The sequence below is a fragment of the Sus scrofa genome, chromosome X, assembly GCF_054392235.1.
Source record: "Sus scrofa isolate SSC_HxYL_T2T_F1_AM1 chromosome X, Sscrofa_HxYL_maternal_Yorkshire_Landrace_v2.0, whole genome shotgun sequence".
NCBI lineage: Eukaryota > Metazoa > Chordata > Mammalia > Artiodactyla > Suidae > Sus > Sus scrofa.
In genome coordinates, this window is record NC_139401.1 from 113,564,056 (window position 1) to 113,589,783 (window position 25,728).

The window sequence follows — 25,728 nt, forward strand, 5'->3', positions numbered from 1 at the left end:
CAGTCCTCCAAATGTGCTTGCCATTTTGAAAATCACTCCTGCTATCAATGTATGCCAAAGTATAGCCTGGAACCTTTGGGAGAGATTCTCTGTGAACATTGGCTCCCATCAAAATGGCAGCATTCTCATAGTAGTATCTTAGGCTTGGGGACACCGTTCAGCTTTATTTGTCAAAGTGACCCTATCTATTTTCTGTTTTCCAGAACATTGTAAAAATACCTGATCTGATAGTGGTACTCTTTCTGCTTTATAGCACTAATACGGAGTTGCTCAATATAAATATTTTTTACTGTCACTTATATAAGAGCCTTAGAAGGAGTTGTCTGTCATTTTTGAACTAGAAGCTCCACTGATTTTCAAACTGATTAGTTTGGCATATAGCACACATCACCTTTGATCCAGATTACTGTAGTAAACCAATGGTTTCCCATCTTGTCTTTTACCCACTATGGTCTACAGTATGTTATCTACACAGCATCCAGATTTTCTTTTAAAACATAAATTTCCTGTTCAAAACTCTGGCTTTTCACCTCATTTAAAGTCCAAGGTTCTTATAGTTGTTTACAGATTTCTGCATGATGTTGTTCCCCATGACCTCTCTGACCCTACTCCTTTTTTCACACACACTGCTTCAACCACACTGATCTCTTTTCTGCTCTCTCTCTTTCTCTCACACACACATACACATGGAATATTATTCAACCATAAAAAGAAGGAAATTCTGTCTTTTGTGACCAGGATGGACCTTGAGGGCATTATGCTAAGTGAAATAAGTCAAATAGAGAAAGAAAAATACCATATGACCTCACTTATATGTGAAAAAAAGCTATATTTAAAAAATAAACTCATAAACTCACAGATACAGAGAACAGATTGATGGTTGCCAAGGGTGGGGGTTGGGCATAATGGGTGAAGGAGATCAAGAGGTACAAACTTCCAGTTATAAAATAAATAAGTGCTGGCAATGTAATGGATAGCATGGTGACTGTAGTTAGTAATATTGTATTGCATATTTGAAATGTGCTAAGACAGTAAATCTTAAAAGTTCTCATCATAAGAAAAAATATTGTAACTATATATGGTGATGCACATTAACCAGACTTTTTGTGGTGATCACTTTGCAGTATATAATATACCAAATTATTATGTTTTACACCTGAAACTAATATAATGTTATATGTCAATTATATCTCAATGAAAAATAAAATTGCATCTCCCGTGGAGTTCCTAACCCCTATTCTCTTTTACTCTGATTTATCTATTAGTATTGACAACCATCTGTCATACTATACATTTACTAGTTTACATGTTTATTGACTATTTCCTTTTCAATGGATCGCAAGCCTTATGAGGACATGGCTTGCTTGTCTTGTTCACCATAGTGTCTCTACCACCTGGTATAATACCTGTATATGGTAAGCACTCAAGAAATATTTGCTGCTTGAGTAAATAAGTGAAAATAAGAAAATATTAATTTTATATATTAATTTCAAAACAGAACATCTTAAATAATTTCTTTGTTCATAACAAATTTTTCAATTTGCTCTTTTGTATTTTTTACAGTCATGTACAAATAATTATAACTTATTTCATCTTTTAATATTTATACCTTTTATTTTCCTGTCTTTTAAAACTGCTCTATCTAGAAGTTCTGTAATAATACTAATACTAGTAGTGATTTTAGAATCCTTGCATTTGTTCCTTACTTTCATAGGAATTCCTCTGTGAGGAATTTTTATTTTTCTATTTAATTCTATTAAATATTGTACCATTGAAGAAGATTGTGGTTCAGGTTTGAAACACAACACAAACCCACCATGTAAAGACTATATTTTCTCATACTTTACTAAGGATTTTATCAGAACTGTGGTAGGGTTTTATTAAATTATTTACTAGAATTTATTAACATGAGCATGTGTCTTCTTATTTGACCTGTTAATAAGATACACTGAGATAATAGATTTCTCAATAGTGAACACTCTTTGCATTTAAGGAACTAGCTTCACTTTGGCCTTTCAATACACTGATTGATTATATTCTGTGTTTTTAAAGGAGGCATTGCATTTATTTATCTATATATGTAAACCTGGTCTCTTTTCATTTTGTGCAATTTTAGTCAGGTTTTTTTTTTTATTAATACTATACTGGCCTCATATAGAAAAGAGTACATTTTTCTCTTTGTGCTCTGAAGTGGCTCAGAATGAAATATTCCTTGATAATGTTAAATAATTTATTTGTGAGACCATGAGGCTTAGCATGCCTACTACATGCTTATAATTATATGTTTATGTGTGTGAAAAGTAAGATTGAACAAAATAATACAATTTTCTGGGGTTATTGGTCTGTTCTTGTTTCTTATTTGTTCTTGGAGTTTCATTATTTCTATCTTCTGATAATTTTTTCATTCAGATTTTAAAATTACCTGACATAAATAAACCTATGCCTGTAATTATTCCTTCTTTTTCATTTCTAATTATCTATATTTGTACTTTTATGATTGTGTCTTCTGGTAGCCTGGGCAAAGTGGCACCTGTGGCATTGAGGCGGGAACTCAAACATGGGCTAGTAGCATCTGGTGATGAGGTATTATTTCAGCTCTGTGAGCTGCCAGGGCTTTGGCATGACTGCCAGGTATACAGGTGCCAGCAGGCTGTTGGAAGTGCTGGTGACATTTCAGACCAAGGTTAAGTGGTCCAGCAGTCACTGTGAGGTCCAGCTTTGTGACCAAACTCTGACTTTTCATTCTCCAAGAAGGTACCAATAAGAACCAGTAAAAAAGGTGAATTAATGGGCTAATGTGAAATCCTAGATAAATATTTAGGGAGGACCTCTGAAAGAAAAACTGCCCTTTGTGACTGAGGTGGAGTTCAAAAGTTATTATAATATAATTGGAAATATTTTGTTGTCTCATGCTGGTGAGGTCATGGCTTCTGGGTAAAATAAGCCTCTTCTATTTTATATTCTGCTCCCCACTTTTTAAAACCTTTTCTATTCTGACTGCCCCTAAAAGGGAGAGTTCCCCAGAATTTCATAGCACTCAGCTTCCCAGCAGTGAATAATCTCATTCTAGAACATATAGCCACTTCTTCACTGGGTATGTTCTCCTGATGCTACATAGGCACCACAAGTTCAACATGTCCTCAGTTGAGTTAATCACCCTCCATGTGTATCCTCTGTAGCTATATTTTCTATATTCATTTGTTGCCACTGTTCATTTACATTCAGTCCAGAGCCTTAGAGTCCACCTCAGTTCCTTGGCTTTCTTCACCCTTCACATCAAATGCTGCTTCTTCATTGTATTTTCCCCTCGTTTTTCTAATAACTTCCTCCATCTCCACACTTACCTCAAATATCCTAGTGCAGGCGCTCATCATCTCCTTTTTGGATTTTCTTCAATGACATGTGATGCACTGAGTACAAGTGAAACTGGGGTGCAATAAGCCAGGAAGCTTTACTAGGTCCAGCTAAGCATCTAAGAAATGTAGTCTTTTGTAATCCATCTGCAGATACGTGAACCTGAACTGCAGGTGTTTTCTGCCTTTGCTTTGACAGTATTTTTATTGCTTGCCTTCATTTCCTCATATTCTTGATCTTTGTTTCAGAACCTACTTGGTACTCTGACCGCAAATCTAATTAACTCAGCCACAGTAGCTTAGGAAGAAAGGATTAAGATCAAGCGGCTATCTGATTGGTTAAGAGCACAGAATTTGATGACACACTGTTGGCAAGAGTGTGGTGAAGCAGGTGTGCATCCATTATAGAAGGTTAAGTTGGTAGGACCTCTTTGGAGGGTAATTTGGCAATGGCTAGTATATGTAAAATTGACCCAGCAATTCCATTTCTAGGAATTTATCCTGCAGGTATACATACACATGTACACAAAGATGTATGGACCTAAGTAATTGCTCCAGAATAGTTCATAGTAACAGAAAATAAGAACCAATATAAATGCTCATCAAAAGTGTAATAAAGGAATAAAATATGTTCCAACCATATTTTAGGGAATACCATACAATTAAAATGAATTAGGTAGATGTGTATGAGAGACAATCTTTAAGATTTTATGATAAAAAGGCACAGATATGTAAAGCATGTGCTGTCATTTATATAAAAGTTGCATACACACATACATATATGCTTATATATGTATAGACTATCTCTAAATGGATGTACACACACAAGATGTACTGCTTGTGACCTATGGGCAGGAGATTAGGGAACTTGGGGTATGAGACTCACTTTTCACTCTACATCTTTCATAAAGTATGATTCTTTTTTTGGTCATGTGCATGTAGTACTTAAAACAAAAATGCCAAGTGGGACATGTTCATAGATGTAGTTTACAATATATGAAATATCTGCACATATAAAGTGGCATACATCTAGGCCTTTTCCTCACATGGGAAGTAATACATACACATACGCAACTACACAGTATACGTGAGTAGGCAGTTATAACCACAGTATATATGTAGGTAGTTATAACCACAATATGTATGTTTGTATAAATGAAAAACAGTTTGTTAAATCATCTTAAAGACACAAGACACTGTCCTAACCTATAGCAAGTATAGTTAGATAGGGTATTCAAGATGATATTGAATTTTTTAACCCATGATAATGGCATAAGTTTGCTTTTCAAAAACAAACGTACAGAGTAATGTGTGCATAGGTGATATTTCACCTTCAGTTTCTCTCCTGGAAGATTTTTGGCTTTGACAAATATATTCCTGGAAGGACAATTAAGAAAAAACAAAGTACATATTTAAGCATTCAAAAACTTTAGCCTAGCGCTTAATTGCTAAAATGCTCAACATGTTTTATTTTTTTCCTACAATACATCACATACTCAATCCAGATAAAAGACTTATCCATGTATACAATAAAAAATTGTCAACATCGCCTACATTGAGCACAACAGCCGGCCTTTCTCTGTAAATGGCTGCCTGGATAGTGTTACCTGAAATGTAAAGAAATGTTTACCCCTGAAGTACCTCCCCGATTGTCCTGCCACATATAGGCCAGTTTTGATTAGTTCTGAAAATCTGTAGCATAAATGCTACCCAAGGAAACAGGCCATAATATAGCAGATTTAAACAAGAAGGCTGAGGGTCTGGGGGGTATTGATACTAAATGTTTACTAAATAATCAAAAATGTGATTAATAGGATGAACATCATTGTAAGATTTCTTAACTAAGAGAACATATTTTAAAGTATTTTATACACCAACAATATACAAACAACAAACACTGAGTTTCCACATCCAAATGAAACATACCCCAAATGGTGGCAATCTAGAACTTGAAATGCATTTTCTAATTGGAGCAGGACTATAAACCTGCTCTGTTATATGATGGGTAGTTCCTCAGACAAGCCCAAAAGACACTTTTTAGCACACATTTTCCAGAAATACATCTGAAATGAGTAAAAGATGTGAACATACTGTTGAAATAGCGATAAAAACTAAAGTATTGAATTGTAGTTGGAACCATGGCTGCATCAGCCCAGAGAAAGAGCATAGGTGAATCACTCAAAAAGAGAGACCACAGTTAAGGATTAGCGAAAATTCTTTGTAAGAGAGGCAAAAAAGATGGTGGTGTTGGAGGAGGTGCAGAAAAATCTTAACACCGAGTTTTGATTGCCCAAGAGACCACTTCTGCCTTCTCTCTCTCTGCCTCATACACTAAGCAGAGGTAAGATGGGCACTTTCCACCTGGAAGATAAAAGCCACAGTCAAAAGCACAAACACAGCCTGAAGAAGGAACATGAGAGGGGACTGGAAGGTAAATCTGGGCACTCTGAGGACAGGACAGCCATCCTTAGCTCCAGAGGCCAGCGTAGTTCCCATGGAGGCCTGAAGGGAGAGGCCCCCCAGCGACGAAGAGCTTCATCTCAGGCCAGTTGTAGCAGTGGGTGTAGAGCGCGTTGGGGAATTCGCCAATGCCACCGAAGTAGTTCACCCACAGGTCGTCGTGGTTGAGCCAGCCTCTGCCGCAGGTGAGCTTGAGCTTCCTCCCTGCGGGCCCCGGGGAGGAGTGCGGGGTGGCCCAGGCCTTCTCCTCCAGGAACTTCTGCGCGCGGATGTCATAGAAGAGCAGAGAGCCGTGGCCCGTGCCCACCGTGACGATGTGCTGGTAGAAGCTCAGGGAGCGCACACCCGTGCCGCCCTCTCGGGAGCACAGGGGCCGGATGTTCTGCTGGCGTTGCCTCGGATCCAGGAAGGACACGTGGGACTGGGAGCCCACCGCGTACAAGGACAACTCGTCGCAGTAGGTCAGGCACACGTTCTCTCTGCAGTAGGGCAGCCTGATGGACAGCAGCCTGGTCAGGGTGCTCCGCGCTTTCCACAGGTGGAAGTAGCCGTCCAGGGACACGGCTCCCAGCTCCTGGTTCTTGCCGCTGAAGGCCAGGGCCCGCACCTTGCGGTTACTGGGGTTGGTGCTGGCCCTGGGGATGGTCTCCACGTCCCGCGGACGGATGTGGGCGTAGACGGGGAGCCCAGCGTTGTTGTGCCAGGCGATGCTGCCCTGGAACACGTCGGGGTCCATCCTCCACAGCGCCACGGTGCCGTCGCGGGAGCCGCTCACGGCCACCGTGTCGCTCATCCAGGCAATGGCGAAGATCCAGTCCTTGTGGCCATGGCGGTCTCCTAGGCACACGGGATCCAGCGTGGGCAACTGGTAGACGGCCAGGCTGTTGGGGTTCTCCCCCCCGGTGGCCAGAAGCGTCTTGGAGGGGTTTAGCTGGATGGCATGGATGCCGCAGCTCGGCTGGGCCCGGGCCGGCCCGGGCGCCCGATCCCGCATCAGAGGTATGCGCGTGATCTGACCCGACTGCACGTCCACCACGAAGAGCGTGTTACACTTGGTGCCGCACACCACCTGCCTGGCGTTCAGCCACTGCGACGCGAACACCTTGTTGAGGGTGCCCAGCGCCAGCTCGCGCTCCCTCAGCAGCTCAGGCAGCTTCTGCACCGCGTAGCCGCGCAGCTCGCCCTCGAAGCCTGGGAGCCCGGCGCGGCCCCGCGCGCCCACCTCGCGGCCCTTCAGGTAGTGCAGCAGCGAGCGTCTTGCCGCCGGCCGCTTCGGCTTCTTGGGCAGCAGCGGCCCGTCTCCGTCCGCCGCCGCCGCCGAGCCCTGCGACGACGAGCCCGCGGCGGCCGCCTCGAGCGCGGGCGCTTTCCGCTTCCTGCTACCTGTTTGCTGCGGGGCCATGGTGGGCGGCGGGCGAGTCGCGGCGGCGCGGCGGCAGCGGCGGCGCGTGGCCCCCGTGTTGGCCGTGGTAGCAGCGGAGACAGCGGCGTCGGCCGGGGGCCGGGGCGGCCGCGGAGCGCAGAGCCGATCGAGTCTGGGGCGCGGCCGCGGCGACGGAGGCGAGGGCTGCGGGGCCGGGCGACGAAAGGTGGCCGGCGGCAGCGGAGCGCGGGCGGCGCGCGGTGGCGCGAGCGGCGGCGGCGCGGATCGAGGCGAAGGCGGGAAGTGCGGCCGGCGGCGCGGCGGGAGCGAAGTCAGTGTGGGACGAGGACAACGCAGGGGGCCGAGTTTGAGGGGGCGGAGGCGGCGGGAGGAGCCGGCGGGGAGCGGGCGTGGGGTGCCGGGTAGCACACGCTGGGCTGGGAGGGGTCGGAGGGGGGCGGGGGCGGGGGCAAAGGGGGGGATGGAGCCCGTGGGGGTGAGGTTCACCCAGGACCAGCTCTCTGGGATCCCCAAGCTGTTTCCTTGGGGGCATATTTAGTGTGCCTGCCCAAGCCCCCTATTATCCTAGTTGGGGAGTTTCACTACCCTAAGGACAGCAACCAACTAGCCTTCTTAAAATCCTTACTTCTGAAAGCTAAAATACAGTCAAGCATGAGGCTAGAAGGAGCTCTGTCGATTATCTGTCGAAGAAACAAATGTGCACTTGGTGCAGTCTCGGGAGACTTAGCAGTCAGTGAACTTGAAGGTGGATGGGAGTGTTTGGCAGAGGCATAGAGACCCTCCGCATTAGGTTTGTTCCACAGCCCCTCCCTTCTCAGCCCCTTTACTGGTATTTGTTATAAATTTTCAAACAATTTTTAAACCAGTTTTTCCTTGTACGTCTCAAATTGAGTTCCCTGAACTCCTGCACCAGAACTTGAGAGGTTCTTCTTTGCAAGTAGTTCCCCAGGCTCCATTTCCTGCTGAGGCCTCAGGATCTGAGAGGACTGCATTGGGGCTGGTGGTGGGGGCTGAGAGGTTCAAGAAGGGTGTTCAGGGCGTTGAATTCTCTTGAACCTCAGAGCTCTCAGGCGGTGTTGCTGACTGGAAGTTGTAGGAGATGGATACCTTTTCCTCTGCTCTGGGGAGGGAAGGTTCTGTCCTCACTGTCGGTCCCTGGAGGAGCCCCAGGAGCCTGGGCAGAACCCTGACACTTCTGAGAAGCCCCCTGAGAAGTTGGTACAGGGCCCTGAGGGATGCACACGATTTCCATAAGCACAGATAGTGAAGAACTTTCCACAGGATGTAACCACGTAGACACAATGATTGAGAGTAGGAATTCAGAGCATGGGTTTAGTAGTCTCAGGATTTGGATGGTCCACCTGTTGCTCTGCAACTTCCAAACAGCCAGTGTGGTGGTTAGCCCTTGTCCAGGCATGCTCACTCAATTAGACAGTAATACAAGTGGCTGGTGTCTCCTACCAACTCTGCACACACCCCACTTTTCTGATAGAAAACCTAGTTTGCTGAGTGGGTGCATGTGGGGAGGGGAGGTGAATAACTTTTCTGAGCAATCAGGGGGAAGCATGATAGTAAGTGTGTTGCTGCTTTTATCCCCCTTCTCCCAGGCTTTTTTGCAAGCTCACCTCAGATGCACAAACTAAGCATATAAACCGTGGATCCTTCCCACCACCCCAGTCCAGCTGCTAAGTCCTAGTGCCCACTCTGCCCCCATAATCCTCCCCATGCTTATTGCTATATCAGGAGGAGGATGGTGGATAGGGAGTGACCTGACAATGAAAAGAGTCCTGACAACTTCATAATTAGTACTTACATTACTAGAGAATAACTGACTACACGTTCCTTTAACTTAACCTACCACAGTGTTTTCTTTTTTTTTTTTTTAATTCCACCTCAGAAAAATGAATATTATAATGGAGCTTTCATGATACACTTTTTACTGTTGTGGTAGAACAAATACAGGCTGGACATTTTGGGAGATAGATTGATTGATTTCAATTGTAAAAATAATTTTTATAACAGCTAATATTTATTGAGAGCATGTTTGTGTCATTGGCTGGAGGACTGTGCTAAACACTCTGAATGCTTTATGTACATTCAGCCTCACAATAACATCATGAGGTAGGTTCTGTTTATATAGCCATAATTTAAAATGAGAGAATTGAGGCCCAGAAAGAGTAATGTTGACTTCCCCCATAGTCAAACAGCTAGTAAGTGGTGACGTCAGGTTGCGAATCCCTGTCTGACTCCAAAGCTCTTAAGACTAACAACTACTCCATATTATTCAAGAAATTCAATTTTGCTATTTCCACCTCTTTAAAACCATGTAAACTACCCCATCATGGAAATTTTACAGGTGTTGCATTTTGTACATTTTTGAAAGCTAGCCACAATTTCTAAAATACACAAGTAAATACTGAATGCAAATTATGTATAACATTTTCCATAGGATATTTAAAGGTAAAAATATGATCTCTGAGGCATGTTTGGTTTTTTACAAAAAATTCTTTTAAATTAATATTTATGAAGTGCAATAATATATGCCTTCACTTGTTTTGTTTTTCTTTGGTTAAAATAATGCCCATATAAATAGGCCTAGTATCATGTCTCTCTACTTTGATAATATAAATATACAATATATATGTATAGTAATGGGTTTGTAGTCAGTGTTCAGATTACTATTTTGTATTGATAAATGAGGTGTTTTCATTTCATCTAGAATGCAATATATGAAATGTATTTTATTTCATTTATGTCTACACTTTCAAATTTCTCTGAGCTTTTTGCTTAAAGATGTAAAACTTCCAGACCAGAGCCAAGTTATGTTGAGAGATTTACAGTTTTGTATAAGAGCTTACAAATTTTAACCTTTATTTACATTTGATAGATTCCATTTTTAGGAAAACATAAGGTCTAATAATATATAGACATACATAGTACACTTATTGTTAAAACAGTAGTTGTAAGGGCCTGATGATAACATTTCAGATTTTTGCATAGCTTTCTGAGTGTCAGGGTCTCCATTACTTTTTGTAACCTATGAGGGCCACTGTGTGTATGAGTGTAAATATCTTGTCAGTTGTTACTATTCTTTTTCTACATTTATTACTGCTTTCTGCAACTTCTATATCCCTGGAAAAGTTTATATTAGCCTCACCTATCTTCCCTATACCAGATTCCCCTCCGTTGGATAGGAGCTTATATTAGTGGTTTCAGGGCACTGTCTCAGTCTGTTCTCTAATCACTTAATACGTTTAAATGTTATCTTCTTAATCAGATTGTAAACTCCTCAAGGGCTTAGGTAATGTTTTCTACTTCATTCACACCATCACATCCTTAAAGATATACCCTAAGTGGTTTGTAAAACTTGATTGTCCTGTTGATAAACTAATAAAACAAAGGAGAGAAAACAAAATGAAATATCAAAAAATTACAAGTAAGATTATTTTGAAATCAAATTACTTGAGTGGAGAAAGTGAAGGATTTGAATTGATTTGTAATAATGCCACATAACTTGCTTGTATGTATATAAAACTTCAATATAGATTGATATTGATATTGATCTATGTATCTATATAACTTCAGACCAGTTATGTGACATTATTATCTGTATCTATCAATCTATATTTGTTTATGGTTCTTTTCAGCCTACTGGATAATTTTATCAACTGTGTTCACTGATCTATGAATGAAGAAAAGGATCTGTCTAGCTAATAAACAAGTTACATTGCCAGTTTAAAATTCGTTATGGCAGAAGATTGATTATTTTACTGTGGTATCATGAACATAAACTCTGATAATAAATATTCAAAATTTTTAAAAAATATTACTATGTTGGGATTCAAAATTAAAATAGTCTCAAGACAATGGCACTGAATGAGAAAGGCAGGGTAATAATAAAACTAATAGGTCAGTAACATGTCTTTTTGAAGAAGTGTTCAACTTTGAAACTTTCTTTTACACATTCTGCTATACAAAAATAGATTTTACATATGCACGTGTTAGGGATTGAAGCAAATTTTTAGGTATAAGGGCATCTGTCTTCAGAAATGGGGTCATATAATCATTTCAGATGCATTGTACATAGATGTAAAGCAAGGCTATCCTCAAGAATATTTTTCACTTTTTGTCTGTATTTGTATGTTTAGCCTTTGCATTATCTTCCTCAACAAGTATAAGACCTAAAAAAAAGAAATATAGTTAATTAGGCTTGTTTTAAAATAATATATGATAATGATACCCTGTTATTTATAACAGACACAAGGCAAACTATTCTTGAATTATTAAATTGAATAAATTTTCACTTAATCTCTAATTATAATATAGCCATAGCATTTCAATCTGTGACCTTGTCAAGTCTCCTAAGATAAGCAGCTGTGAACCTGGTTTGTAGTCAGATGGAAGGCTTCCTCCAAACCTCGTGATATAGAAATGATGCAGCAGGCTGTGTTTCCCCCTGCAAAGGCACTGCTAAAGGTGTACACTGTCAGATGGGAGAATAAAGGAAAGCTCCATCACATTATTTCATTTACTAGAAACAGAATTGTAGGGAAAGAGGCAATTTTGATTCTGTGACCTCTTCCTTGCCCTTTCCCTATCTCCTTTCTCTAAGAGGAAAGAATATGCCAGAGCCCAAGCTCAGGCTTTGTTTATTGAGAAGGTAGATTCTGTGGTAGAGGCACAACAGTGTAGTGGTTAAGAGAGTGGACCTGGGAGCCACTTAACATGTTTTAATTCCGTTTCTGTGGTTTTCTGTTTTTGGAACTGGGTCAGTTAGTATACTTTATTTGGATTTATTCCCTTATCTATAAACATGGGATAGTAATAACACCTATGCCCTGGGATTGTTTTGTTGATTAAATGAGTTAATACATAAAAAGCACTAAGAATAGTGTCTGGAAGATTATAAACTCTTAATAAATTTCTTTTAAACCCTAATGGCTTTCCCTCCTTTCCCTCATTTAACTTTACAAAGATAACTTGGAAGCCATAGGAATGGGGGTTTTTGAGTGTGCACTGCTGTGCAGTGTGCACTTACCATTACTAAAAACCAGTACACAGAGGGATGAAATATTTGCAGAGCTGGCTACTTGTCTACTCACATACAGCTCATCAATCTCCATTGTCTGTCCAATCTATAGATAAATATTCATATGGGAAGAATATATTGTAGAAAAAACTTTGTAGTATGCTAGTAGATTATCAAGTGATAGCTTGGAAGGTTTAATTCTGTGAACCTACCATATTGGAGTTCTTACTGCTAATAGATGTCAAAATAAATATGAATCCCTGTACGAAAAATAAACCTCTCTGATTAAGGGCATTGCCCACCTGATGATAGTAGTTGGACAGAAACTACTGTAAAAATGTATGTAGATCATGCTCTAATATCAGATAGGTACATAAAGAAAGCCTGTGAAATTGATTGATAAACAGTTTAATTTCATGTTCTGTATCATCCTAACTGGATAGTAATATTCAGTTTATTAGTTTCCCTAATGTAGATACCTGCTTACACCTAGCTTTAACTACACCGTATACACCAATGCTTCCTAATTTTTAAACTTTGTCCCAGCACAACATGGGCAACTTTCTATTTGACATTGTGGATATCAAAACAGATCTTCCAACTCAGCATGCATAAGCTCAAGATCTTGATTTTGACTCCCATACACATGCTATTTTACTGTTTCCTGTGTTAATAAACCACCATCCATCCAACTGTATAGAGTCCTAAGAATTATCCTTGACATACAATATTCCCTTATCTTCAGATCCAATATCCAGCTTCTAACATTTCTCAGATCCACTCAGTTCTCACCCTCTCTCCACTGCTACCACCCTTTCCTAAGCCACAATTACATCTTAACTAGACAACTACAATAGCCTCTTAACTGATTTTCCTGCAACTGTTTTTACTCTCCTCCATTAAACATTGCAGCCAGAGTGATATTTTCAAAATGCAGATATGGCCATGTCCCTGAATTTACTTAAACAAACCAATGTTTTCCTACTATCTTAGGATAAATACCAAAATCTTTAACACAACCTACAAGACACAACATGATCTGACTTATGTTCTCCAGCTACATTTCTACCTTTTTTTTTTTTCATTTTTTTTTTCCTGTTCCAGACACACTGGCCCTTTTAAGTTTTCTCAATGATATTATATAACGTCATGCCTCAGATCCTTTTTTGCATGCTGTTCTCTCTGCCTGGAATGCTTTCTACCTGTGAGTCTTCCACCTTTTACCCCCTCAAGGTACTTGGCCTTGTTAACTCCTTTCCTTCAGGTTTTAGGTAATGTATCACTTTCTTTATAGAGACTCTCCTCGACTACCCAGACTAGGTTACATCTATTACATAGAGATCCCCTTTCCTTCATGGCATTTACCACAGGTGAAACGGCATGGTTATTTCTGTGACTCTGTTTAATGTCTATATCTACCAGAAAGATTGAACAAAAACATCATGAGGACAGAGGCAGTATCCATTGTACTCACTACTGTATCTCCAGTGTTTAGCATATCATGGAAATAGTCAATCAATATTTGTTGAATAATGCTGACTGAAATTTTAGAGACCCTGTGTCTCTGTGTAACTGGTAGAACAGAACATAGAACTTCATGCTATTTGATCAGCCGCCTCTAATTGAACACAGCTTGGAGGGAAGAACTTTTGCTACTTTCAAATCTCATCTCAAATATTACCTCCACTATGAATATTTCTTTGACTCTGCCAGATAGGTTTAAGAGCACCTTTTTTGTACAATATGTACATACTTCCACTATAGCAATTAACTTACCTCATTGTAGGCAATGGCTCATCTAATTCTAAAAGAAGTGCAAGCACTTTTGAAATAGAAGTATTTTATAAATTATATTTGGATCCCGAGAGCCTAGCACAGTGCCTGGCGTATCAATGGTCCATACACTTTTGTTTAATGAATGACTTCAGCTTCTAAATAAACCCTTGCTAATAAAATATAATAGCATTCTGAAGGCTGACATGTACTTTCATTTTTATTCTTGAATCACCTTAGGGCACCAGGAGACTGTATCCTAGGATCATATTAGCTTAGTGTTTGCTGAATCAGTTTCACTCACTTGCACTTCGATGTTATGCTTTAGACAGTTAGCAAAGATCATTAAAAAATAGCCAAACGGCTATATGGATATTCCTTCTGCATTTATTGTAAATCTGTTATGAAGGGCAATGTTCATCATATTGTTCAATGTCCCTTTTATACAATGTCACACAGAAAATTAATTTTATAATATAATGGCAAAAAGCCTTTATCTCTGGAATTATTATATTTCCTCCTTTTTGACCATGAAAACTATATAAGACTGCAGACTATGAAGTCAGAGAGTCCTTGGATTTGAATCTTGGCTCCACTTAAGAGTTTCATTTTGTGACACTGGGCAAGATAGGTTTTCCAACTTCAGTTTAACTTCATCTGTTAAGTAGTAGGATTTAACACCTGCTCTCCATGGTTGTAGTGAAGACAGATATAATGTCAATGCATCTAGCAAAGTTCCTGACACACAATGTGTGTTCAGTATATGGTAAAAATCATTCACTTTTTTCCCTTGGCTGCTAGGAAGCATGGTGACAAATGTGATGCTCTTCTATAGCAACTATAACAACTTTTCCACTTTTTCTCTTTCTTGACTCGATTTTTATTTTTATTTTTAATTTTATTCTTAAAAGCTACTTCAATTGATTATGGGAAAAAAGGCATATAAAATATATAAAGGATTATTACCTGTGAACTCTGAACTATAATGAAAAAACTTCATTAGTTAGAAACCCTAAAGTTATAATTATCATAGACTAATATAGGGTAGGAAACGTTGAGATTTAATGGACAGAGAAGAAAAATCCCAATATGTCTACAAGTCTCCCCCTTTAGGTTCCACAATATCATAAATACCATCATTAGAGTTTCCTCTCCCAACAGGACTCTTGAAATGTAAATACACAAATATACATTAAAGTATTATTGACTTGCTGTCATCGGAATTAATAGGATTAAAGAAGGATTGCTTAGAGGAAAAGGACATGAAGAGAATAGAATGGCAGAAAATGGTTAAAGTATTTTCAAAAGAAAAACAGAAAACGTGGGAAGAACGTAGAATACTGTCTCTGCTCGTATCCTAATTTGTTTCAGGTGGGTCATATCATACTGTTCTTCAGGATATAAATTAGAAATAATTACAGTATGTCCTCTATCTAAAAATAACATCTATTATGAAACATGCATTTGAACTGATCACCAATATTCTTGTGAAAAAAAATGGAAATAAGTGGACAAGATGTTAGGGCAATAAGGGAGATAGTAAAGTGAATGATTCATGATTTGTGATTAATAGTTATATTTATTCAACAAGGATTTTTTGCATGCCTATGGTATGCTATGAAGGCATTAGATATTAGGAAATACAAAGATGAATGAGACATCAAGTCTTTCCCTTCAATGAATTGTCATTCTGTTGTGACAAAGAGACATAATGGAGGATCAGGAGAGGAGGCCAAACTCATTCACCAAACATAACTACTATGGATTGGGAACTTTGCCAGGACCTGTGGGTATATCACGTATACTTTTTAAATTAAAAATTAGTATTTACATATATTTGCATCTATTTAAATATATGTACATTTTATATATTTAATTCTAATAGCTTCCAGTTTTTGATAACCCATGTTGCCCTACAGGTTTTACATGAATTTTCTCTATTCTTCATAACAAATTTGCACAACAGAGGGCATTCTTTCAATTTCACAGATGAAAACACTGAGGCTTAGTGAAGTGAAATTGGTAGTAAGTGACATATGTGAGATTCCAACCCAGGCTAGTGCCCTTTCCCCCATTACACTGTGTTTGTTACAATATTCTTTTCCAACCTTTGCCAATACCAAGAAAGGAGTGAGTATGACATGAGGTAAGTCAATATGCTACAGTCCTGATGCTGGCCACTGAGTGATTTGAAGAGCTACTCAAACCTGGATGATCCCCAGTCTTCCTGTCTTGCCCTGCCAGCATCTTGCTAGTTGTGGTATGTAGCCTCTAAGATGGTCCCCAATGAGCTCTGCCTCCTAGTTTCCATACACTTATGTAATCCCCTCCTTTGGCATTGGACTGGCCTTGTGGCTTGATTCTATCAACTTAATATGACAAAGATGATGGGATGTCACTTCTACGAATATTTATAAAAGACTGTGACATCAATTCCCCCCTTTATTCTCTCACTGGCTCACTCTGAGAGAAGCAGCTGCCATGCTGTGGGTTGCCTTATTGAAGAGACTTGCTTGGTAAGGAGCTGATGCCAGCTTGCCTACAGCCACATGAGTGAGAGTGGATTCCCCAACCCCTGCTCCCACACGAGCTCCGGGATGAGCCCATAGCCCAGGCTGACATCTTCACTGCAGCCTGAATGCATACTCTGAGCCATAGAAACCCACATAAGCTGTGCCCAGATTTTTCTAATCTACAAAAACTGTGAGATAATAAATGTTTATTGTTTTAAGCTACTATATTTTGGGGTAGTTTTTTCCATAGCAATAAATAATTCACTGGGTAAAGATGTTGGCCAGATTTGTGAATAGTTAATTCAACCAGAACAGTGGCTGGACTAGTAACTCAACATGGCAACAAATATGTGACTTGAGCTCTTGAAACTTTAAAACATTTACTGAGCATTTAATAAGCACCAGACCCAAAGGGGATTATCTTAGTTTTTAAAAAAAACTCTATGAAAATACTCTATTCAACCCCATTTGGCTGTTAAGGAAACTGAGGCATAGAGTTTTCCAAGTCTGTACAGCTGTAAAGTAGTAAAATTTTAATTTTAAGCCAATACTGTAACTCCAGAGTAAGTGTTCATTTTTTATTTTTTTTTCCTTTTCATTTATAAAACAGGGCTGGTTTTTATCTGGGAAAGGAGGTTAAAATAGAATAAAGCCATCTATTCCAGAGTGTGTTGTCCAAATCACATATGGTGTGAAAGACAGACATTTGTTTAATCTTACAATTTGTTGATTGTAATGTAATGTGCTTTGGCAAATATATATGTAATAAAACCCATCAAACCTGTGCCTTAGTAAATACTAGTATCTATACTCAGGTTTAAATACATATATACATTTTCTAGTAATTCCCATTGTGGCTCAATAGGTTAAGTTGAGGCATAGGTCGCAGATGTGGCTCAGATCTGGTGTTGCTGTGGCTGTGGCGTAGGCCTCAGCTGCAGCTTTGATTTGATCCCTAGCCAGGGAGCTTCCACATGCCACAGGCTCAGGCCTAAAAATAAGAAAAAAATTACGTTTTCTAAAAGTGGGTCTAATCAACAAAATAGACTACTCTATTATTTACTTAAAATTAAGTAATAGAGTAAGCATTCTTAAGCAGATAATCATGTTGTCTCAACTATACTATATATTCTCACTATATTTCCAAGAGGTTAACTAGGTGGTTCTCTCTCCCAATCTATTTTCTTTCTTTCTTTCTTTCTTTCTTTCTTTCTTTCTTTCTTTCTTTCTTTCTTTCTTTCTTTCTTTCTTTCTTTCTTTCTTTCTTTCCTTCTTTCTTCCTTTCCTTCCTTCCTTCCTTCTTTCTTTCTTTTTTTCTTTCTTTTGATAAGGACATAAAAGGAATATTTATCAAATTTATAGATGAAATTAAACTGTGAAGCAGAATGAATATAATACATGAGAAACATGAAACATGATTCAAAAATATCAATAGATCAGGGAAATGTTCCAAATCTAGCATGGTTGCATTTAATGTGCTGTATTTGCATATTTAAAATATTTAAGAATAAAAGGGAAGTGACCTGGCCTCACACTTAGAAACCTATGTTAAAGGGCTTTGGAATTTTACTTAATAGTAAGCCCAAAGGGTGAATAAGAAAGGTTCTCTGATTTTAGGTTGTCATGATAGAAGTATAGTACATAAAATGAAGCAAGAGATAATTTCACTTTTTATAAGTAGTTAGAGTACATGTGAAGGGCTACATTCAAAGTTGGTCACCTTATTTTAAAGAACTTTAGACCCATTAGAAAAGTGCATTATCAGGGTATTGCGGGGGTGGCTCCTCCCCACCAGGGGACACTTTGAAAACTTGAGTGGGTATTTTTTTGGCTTCAAAGTTTAGTTGTTACTGACACATTGCAAAACATTTTATTTTATTATAAAATTATTTCATTGCATTTCCCATTTATACTGAGGTTCAAGAATTATATAGATTTTATAGATGAGTTATGTATTTTTATAGATACTTTTATAGATTTTATAGGTGAAAACATGGATTTGTATAGATAATGTAGGCTATATTATATATACATTTAATTTCAGTAAAGGTGGTTATTGCAAAATATGGTTATTAAATCTGATAAGCTTGATAAGAACAGCACTGGAACTTACTGACGGTAGAACAATCAGGGTGGTTAGGAGCCGTGAACCATACCGTTTGGAAACCTGGGAAGAGTTGAAGTGGTGTGACAGAGAGAAGAGAAATATTACTATAGGGGAGCATGAGACATTTTAAATACTGATGGATTGTCCTGAAGAACAGATGCTAGAGTTGTTTTATATTGTTCTAATAACCAAAATGAGATAAGGAGTTCCCGTCATGGCTCAGCAGAAACTAATCTGACTAGGATCAATGAGGAGGCAGATTCGATCCTTGGCCTCGCTCAGTGGGTTGAGGATCCGGAGTTGCTATGAGCTGTGGTGTAGGTCACAGGTGTGGCTTGGATGTGGCATTGCTGTGGCTGTGGTGTAGGCCGGTGGCTATAGCTCCAGTTTGACCCCTAGCCTGGGAGCCTCCGTATGCAGTGGGTGCAGCCCTAAAAAGACAAAAAATAAATAAATAAATAAAAATAAAATGAGATAAAGGAAATTCCAGAGAGCAGATTCAATGAAATAAAGGAGAGACGTCTCCAACCAAAGGACATTATCTGATAGAATTGGCGACTTCACACTGTTGAGACACACTGTTGAGAGTTGCAAGTTACCACATATAGTCAAGTACTATCTGCTTGAGTGGCTAGTACATGTGAGGTATTCAATGACTATGTGTTGAATAAATTAATACATTTCATTTAAGAGATTCAAACTTTAGATTTGTCATTTGAATTAGATCAACTGTAAAGTTCTGTCCTACTCTGAAAGTCTGTGATTAAGACTGTAGGTGAAAAATATATATCTTTGTAAACCATAAATTTCAGAATGTGGAGGCTACACATGTGACAATGAGAGAAGAAAAATAATAGCATGTCTGATCTGTGTTATTGAAATGTCGACTACCATGGTACAAAATAGATTATGACTGTCAATCTACACAATATACAGAATCACAAAATTGCCAAAGTCTATTTTAAAGTGTAAATTATTAGCTCAATTTTGGTAGTTTTATAAATTGACAGGCTATATTAAACAAGGAGACACTTTTGTTCTCCTGCTAAATTAAATGATGGAAGAAGGTGTACATAGCAAGTGTTCTCATTTACTGGGTGAATAGTCTGGTGGCAGTAAGTCAAAAATTCAGAAATGACATTTAACTAAATTCTCCTTATCAATAAATATTGACAGTCTCTTTATCAACAGATACTCATTGAGGATCTATTAAGTGTATAATGATGTGCTAGGTTCTCTAGGACATCTGCAAGAAATAACAAATAATGGCCCATGCCATCAAAGAGCTTCTACTTTGGTTATGAAGATAGGATGAAAGTAATATAACATTTATAATAATTTTTAAAATTCACAACTATAAAATTAAGTGATAACATAAGGAGTCATAAAGGAGTCATAAAATGTCTTATAGGAGAGTTGTGAAGGAAGTTGCTCGGTACAGGGTGTGGCACGGAGGGAAGGATTCATGGAGGAGCTGGTCCTTCTTGAACCTTGAAGGTTATTTGGATAACATGAGCAGCACAGTGTAGAAAATAGCCTGATGAAAGCAGAGTAATTGTGTTATGGAAAAGTGTGAAATTAACTTGAACATTACACTAAGGGTCATCCAATTATAGAAGGCTTTGGAAGTCATGCAGAGTAGTACTGGTAAATAGGGAAATACCATAGGTATTTGAGAAGATGAATGATATGATGGGTGTAAGATTTAAAGGAAATTAGATTAGCCATGGTTTACTGAGTGGGCTTAATCAGGGAGAAAAAAAAAAGACTGTAGAGACAAGTAGGCTGTAATAATCCAGTCACAGAGGAAAAAAAACAGTCAAGTGGGTACAAAATTCTGAGCTGAAGAATTGAGAGAGAAAATATTATATGAGGTCACTTATATGTGGAATCCAATAAAAATGATACAAAATAACTTATTTACAAAATAGAAACATACAGATTTCAAAATCAAAATTATGGTTACCAAAGGGGAAATGTGCGGAGGGGGGGGAGTAAATTAGGAGGTTGGGAATAACATATGCATAGTACTATATATAAAATAGATAAGTAACAAGAATCTACTGTATAGCATGGGGAAATCTACTCATTATTCTGTAATAACCTGTATGGGAAAATAATCTGAAAAGAAAGGATATGTATGACTGAATCACTTTGCTATAAAGCAGAAATTAATACAATATTGTATGTCAAATCTATGCCAATAATTTTTTTAAATTGGAAGAGGAGAAAATTAAAAGATCAGCTTAAAAAAGAATTGACAGAGAAAATTAAAAAGGAGAAGACAAAGAAAGTGAGGACGTGGATTCCTAAGTTGATTTAATATTGAACAAATGAATTTAAGATGGCTCAATAAAAGAACAATGAAAGAAGCACATCCTCCCAACCTGCAAAGTTCCTTTGAGATGTATCTGTCTTCTGGGTTCCTCATTGATAGCAGTCAAGGTACAGAACTTTAGTATTCTTTGGTTTCTTATACTGGAAGATGTACAAAATAAGGTAGACTTTAGAATTTGTTACTTAACAATGCTAAAAGTCATGTTAAGAATTCTTAAACAAAGTATGGTAGTAGGTGTTAGGGAAAGCAGAAACTACTATAGCACCATCATAGCTTCGATTTCTTAGAAAATTAGTAAAAGATAATATAGATGAATGGAGGACAGAGCATTGAGAAAGGTAGGGGATTGTGTACTGGTTGTAATTTCATCTCATCTAGATTATCTCATTAACCATTTCTTATCTAGGGAAAGAAAACTGTTCTGCTTATAAAAACAGTTGCCTTCGGTATCATTGCTTTTTGAAGGCATATATATATATATATATGAATTATCTCCACAGATATTGCTTGTGCCCAAGTGATGATGGAAACATAGGGAGTTGACATGATTTGGGGAAAGCTTATATACATGTGGGCAACTTGAAGGCAAATACCATATTCTTTTATATGCAAGTGTTATAGGAAATTGCTGATGGAACAAGAAAACATAAAGAATAAATAAGAAAAAAACTGAAGAAATTTGAACTTCTAGAACTTGGTTCATTTCTATCTTATGTCAAAAATACCTATTTTAAAATTTCAAGAAAATTGCATTCAGACCAATTTGATGTTATATTTGACTAGAATGGATTCTAATGCACTGTTACACAGTAGCTAGTCAATAAATATTAATAATGGTACTAATGATTTAATAAAATTTTAACTTTCTAACTCATTGAGTAGGTAAGTTGCTAAAGCCTTACTGTTGTTAAAACAAAACAAAACAAACCACTAGGCAACTAGATTGACAGATCTGCTTGATTATGCTGGTCACCTCAAAACCCTTTTTTTGTTACCCTTTGACCAACATTTCAATTCCACCACATCCTTATCCTAGTATCCACCATTCTACCCTCTGCTACTATGCATTTAACTCTTTTAGATTCCATGTGTAAGTGAGATCATGCGGTTTTTCTCTTTCTGTGTTTGGCTTATTGAACTTAGTGTAATGTCCTCTAAGTTATCCGTGTTGTCAGAAATGACAAGATCACCCTCTTTCTTAAGGCTGAATAATATTCCATTTCATATATATACACCACAATTTCTCTATCTATTCATTCATTTACAGACACTTAGGTGGTTTTTGTATATTGGCTATTGTGAATAATGCTGCAATGACTATAGTAGTAATCCTTTGACTTTGTATACGTATAGCTAATTATCATGTTGCACACCTTCAACGTATACAATTTTTATTTAAAAATAACAGAAAATGTTAAAGATTTTTTTATAAAATAAAAAAGCTGGGATGTCCTACCTCCCCCTTGCACCGTGTATAGAGTCCTGGTTCACACAAAGGGAACTGGACAAGAACTTTGGAGATTTTAAAGTCTGGTTCAATCTCTTTTCTCTTTGTGCAAATTGGCATGATCAAAAATAGAAATAATGAAAATAAGGTAATAGATGGAAACATGCTATCGGTAACAAGAAAGATCTAATGATTTACTTTAAAACTTTATAAGCTTTGAAACTAAGGAGAGCTTAATTTACATCTACAGAACTTATGCGCTTTAAATGAGCTATTTTTGCTCTCTTGCACACAGTCTCCTCTGTTCCTGCTGTGTTCCAGAGACAAATCGAAATAAATTTACAGTAATAAAATTAAGAGCTTAAACATGCTGTTCTTGTATATGTTCATAAAATTGCCCCCCACCCCCACCCCACCTACTGCTATTTGCCATGGAGTGTCAGAAACTCTTTATTTGGTTGATAGACAAGGTATTTTATTACAAAAGTAGAAAATGTCATTTTGAAAGCCTAATAACTTTTCAAAAATTACATTGCCCACCATAGAGAATGCAGCAATTTGTGGTTGTTAGAGAAATGTCACTGAAAGTATTGAGTTAATACATGCAAACAGCAACAACTTTCTTTTCTTCTTTAACTTTCCAGTCAAATAAAAACATTTTTGCAAGTTTTAGATGAAATCATGTTCTGAAATTTAAATCATATGCTTTCCTTGGCATGAGAAAGACTACTGACCTTCTTTAAGTACATAAAGCAGGGTGTCTCGTGTTGTTTGAAGATATTTTGAGTTTGCTTTTTAATGTGAGCCCTATGTGAACAAGAAGCCTTGCTTGAGCGTGTTTTCAAAGTGGAGGGAGTGCCAGATCCCAATTCTCCAGTGGAGAGCTGGCAAGTTGCCCTACTCAATATTCATCCACTGAGCAGAAAAATATTGATGTTCACAGAAGAAAAGAATTAAATATGCATTTTAAAAGTGTAAATAAAATGTGTCACTTTATAAGCATTTGAAGATTAGGAGGAATCAGACATTCTAACTTTTATTGACACATTGACACTAGCAATGGTAAAAAAAAAAGAGGACAGACAGAATGTCATTGTTTATTTATTGCATCTTGAAATTCTCATACTAATAAAAGTATTATTACTGGAAACATATAAAGATAAGAATTATCTAATTTCACAATCTCTGCCAACAAAACAGAGAACTAAGATTAAAATATTACACAGAGAGAGGGATGTGAGGCATTTATTGGTCTTTTCTAGGCTTGTGATTTTATTATGGATTAATCTCATCCCCTCTGAGCTATTGACTAATTGACTTAGAAAACTCAGGACATGAAGGTATGCAGTTTCACAGGGTGTTTTGTTTGCTTGACCAGATAAACAGAGATTATTGGGATAAGTTAAAACCACCACATACATATATTATCATTGACTCACTTTTATTTCCTGTAATGTGTAAATTGGTCCAAGATGTCACATTGAAGTTCAACTATACAAAAATTCTTCTGACTTTGGTAATTAACAGTCTTGACAATACTTTGTCACTAAGAAAAACGGGCAGATGGTGACTTTCAATATATATTCATTATGCAGCATGAATGAGTGTAAATAATGTTGCTCTTTGGGAGCATTTGAAAGTGATTCTTTTAACTAATATTTTTAAGTTGACATGGAACTTTATAAAGGTGAACCGCTAGAATGACTAGAAACTTTCAGAAAGTAAGTCCCTTCTATTTTATGAGTCCTTGAATTATTGAAGTAGATACACACTTTTTTCGTTTGGGGCCTTTCTAATAGATTCTCAGTAAATACTTTTTAAATGAATGAATCAATGAATTTCCCATTAGCTTCTTAAGGGAAGGATCCATGATTTAAACATCTTTATATCCTCAGAGCCCAAGAGAGTGTTTGACACAAATGCTCAGCAAAGGTTTATTCCACATTTACTACAAAATATAGAAAAAAGTATAAATACATCTCAAGTTTATCATCAAGTCCCTCCCTATAGCACTTAAGCTCTGCAAGATACCTCTAATCTTGAATTCTTAAGTATTTGAGGAATCCCATTCAGAATTAGCTGTATATTTAACAAGAAGTCTTTTATGTGAAATATACAAATATTGCCTATACAAGGAAGTCTACGATATCTAACTTTTTTCAGCTTTATTGAGGTCTAATTGATAAATAAAATTATAATATGTTTAAAGTGTACAACACAATGATCTAATATATGTATACATTGAAAAATGATTCCCACCATCAAGAAAATAACTCTTGACTTTAGAAAAAGCAAAGACTTAGATAACCAGACAGATATTTGTTTGAATATTGGCTCCACCAAATTACAAACTGTGCAATCTGTGGTATGTTATAAAACCTTTCAGAGTATATTTCTTCACATGTAAAATATGGTTAATGATCATCTTAGATAACTAAACAACAGATATGAAAGTTCATTGGGGTATAAATAATTGGATAGAACAGATACTCGTATACAACAGTTTTTCAAATCTGTTTTTGGAATATTTTGTTTCTTACCATGCATAGTTTTGTGAGTGAGGTATACTTAACTAAAATGAAATTATCTTATAAATGATGCTTGATGTTTAACAAGAATGCTTAGATGTTTGTCTAGGGACAAATTATAAGTTTTTGGATGACACTGTTTTAGTATTAACATTGCTGTGTTTAGAGGCAAAAGATCTACATTAGAATCCTGGCTCTCCCACTTCCTAGGTCTGAGATTTGGGCCATGTGATTTAACTTCTCTGAATTTTATATTCCATACCTCTAAAATGAGGATAAAAATACTTACCTTTCCTGCTTCTAAGGTTGTTCAGATGAAAAAAAAATTAGATAATGGATGTGAAAATACTTTGTAAGTGTCCAAGCCCCATGAATCTGCTAAGTATTTATCATTGCTTTCTGTATATTAGATTTGACTTGGTAGTTATCTTCATTGATTTGTCAGAAGTGGTTATTTAGCAGTTAAGAGAATTGACTGAAAATAATGACAGAAATTGCCTAAAAAAGACACCACACATATGTGCAATGATAAATTATTTCAGTCTCTATCATAGATGTGATATGTGACCTTGAAAAAAATAAATTACTTTTGCATTTCCCAGTTCTCAAAATGGGAACAAGAATTACTCCAATTCGTGTAGATTAAATATGAAGACTGCAAGGGCCATAACACATAGTGAAATATTGGATTAAGAGGAACACTGTAATTACAAATGTATCAGGATGTTTCCTATTGTCAATAAGGATTTTTCGTTATCCAGTCTGTTCTTTTGGCTAAGAAAGGCATTGAATCAAG

General features: G+C 37.6%; 1 protein-coding gene across 1 annotated transcript; it reads right to left on the reverse strand.

Annotated features, from left to right (window-relative positions):
• Window positions 1-3,949: 3,949 nt before the first annotated feature.
• On the reverse strand, window positions 3,950-7,539 carry DCAF12L2 (DDB1 and CUL4 associated factor 12 like 2). Its single transcript, XM_003135360.5, has one exon. The coding sequence runs from the start codon at window positions 7,213-7,215 to the stop codon at window positions 5,821-5,823; it is 1,395 nt and encodes a 464-aa protein (XP_003135408.1). The 5' UTR covers window positions 7,216-7,539; the 3' UTR covers window positions 3,950-5,820.
• Between the last annotated feature and the right edge of the window lie 18,189 nt (window positions 7,540-25,728).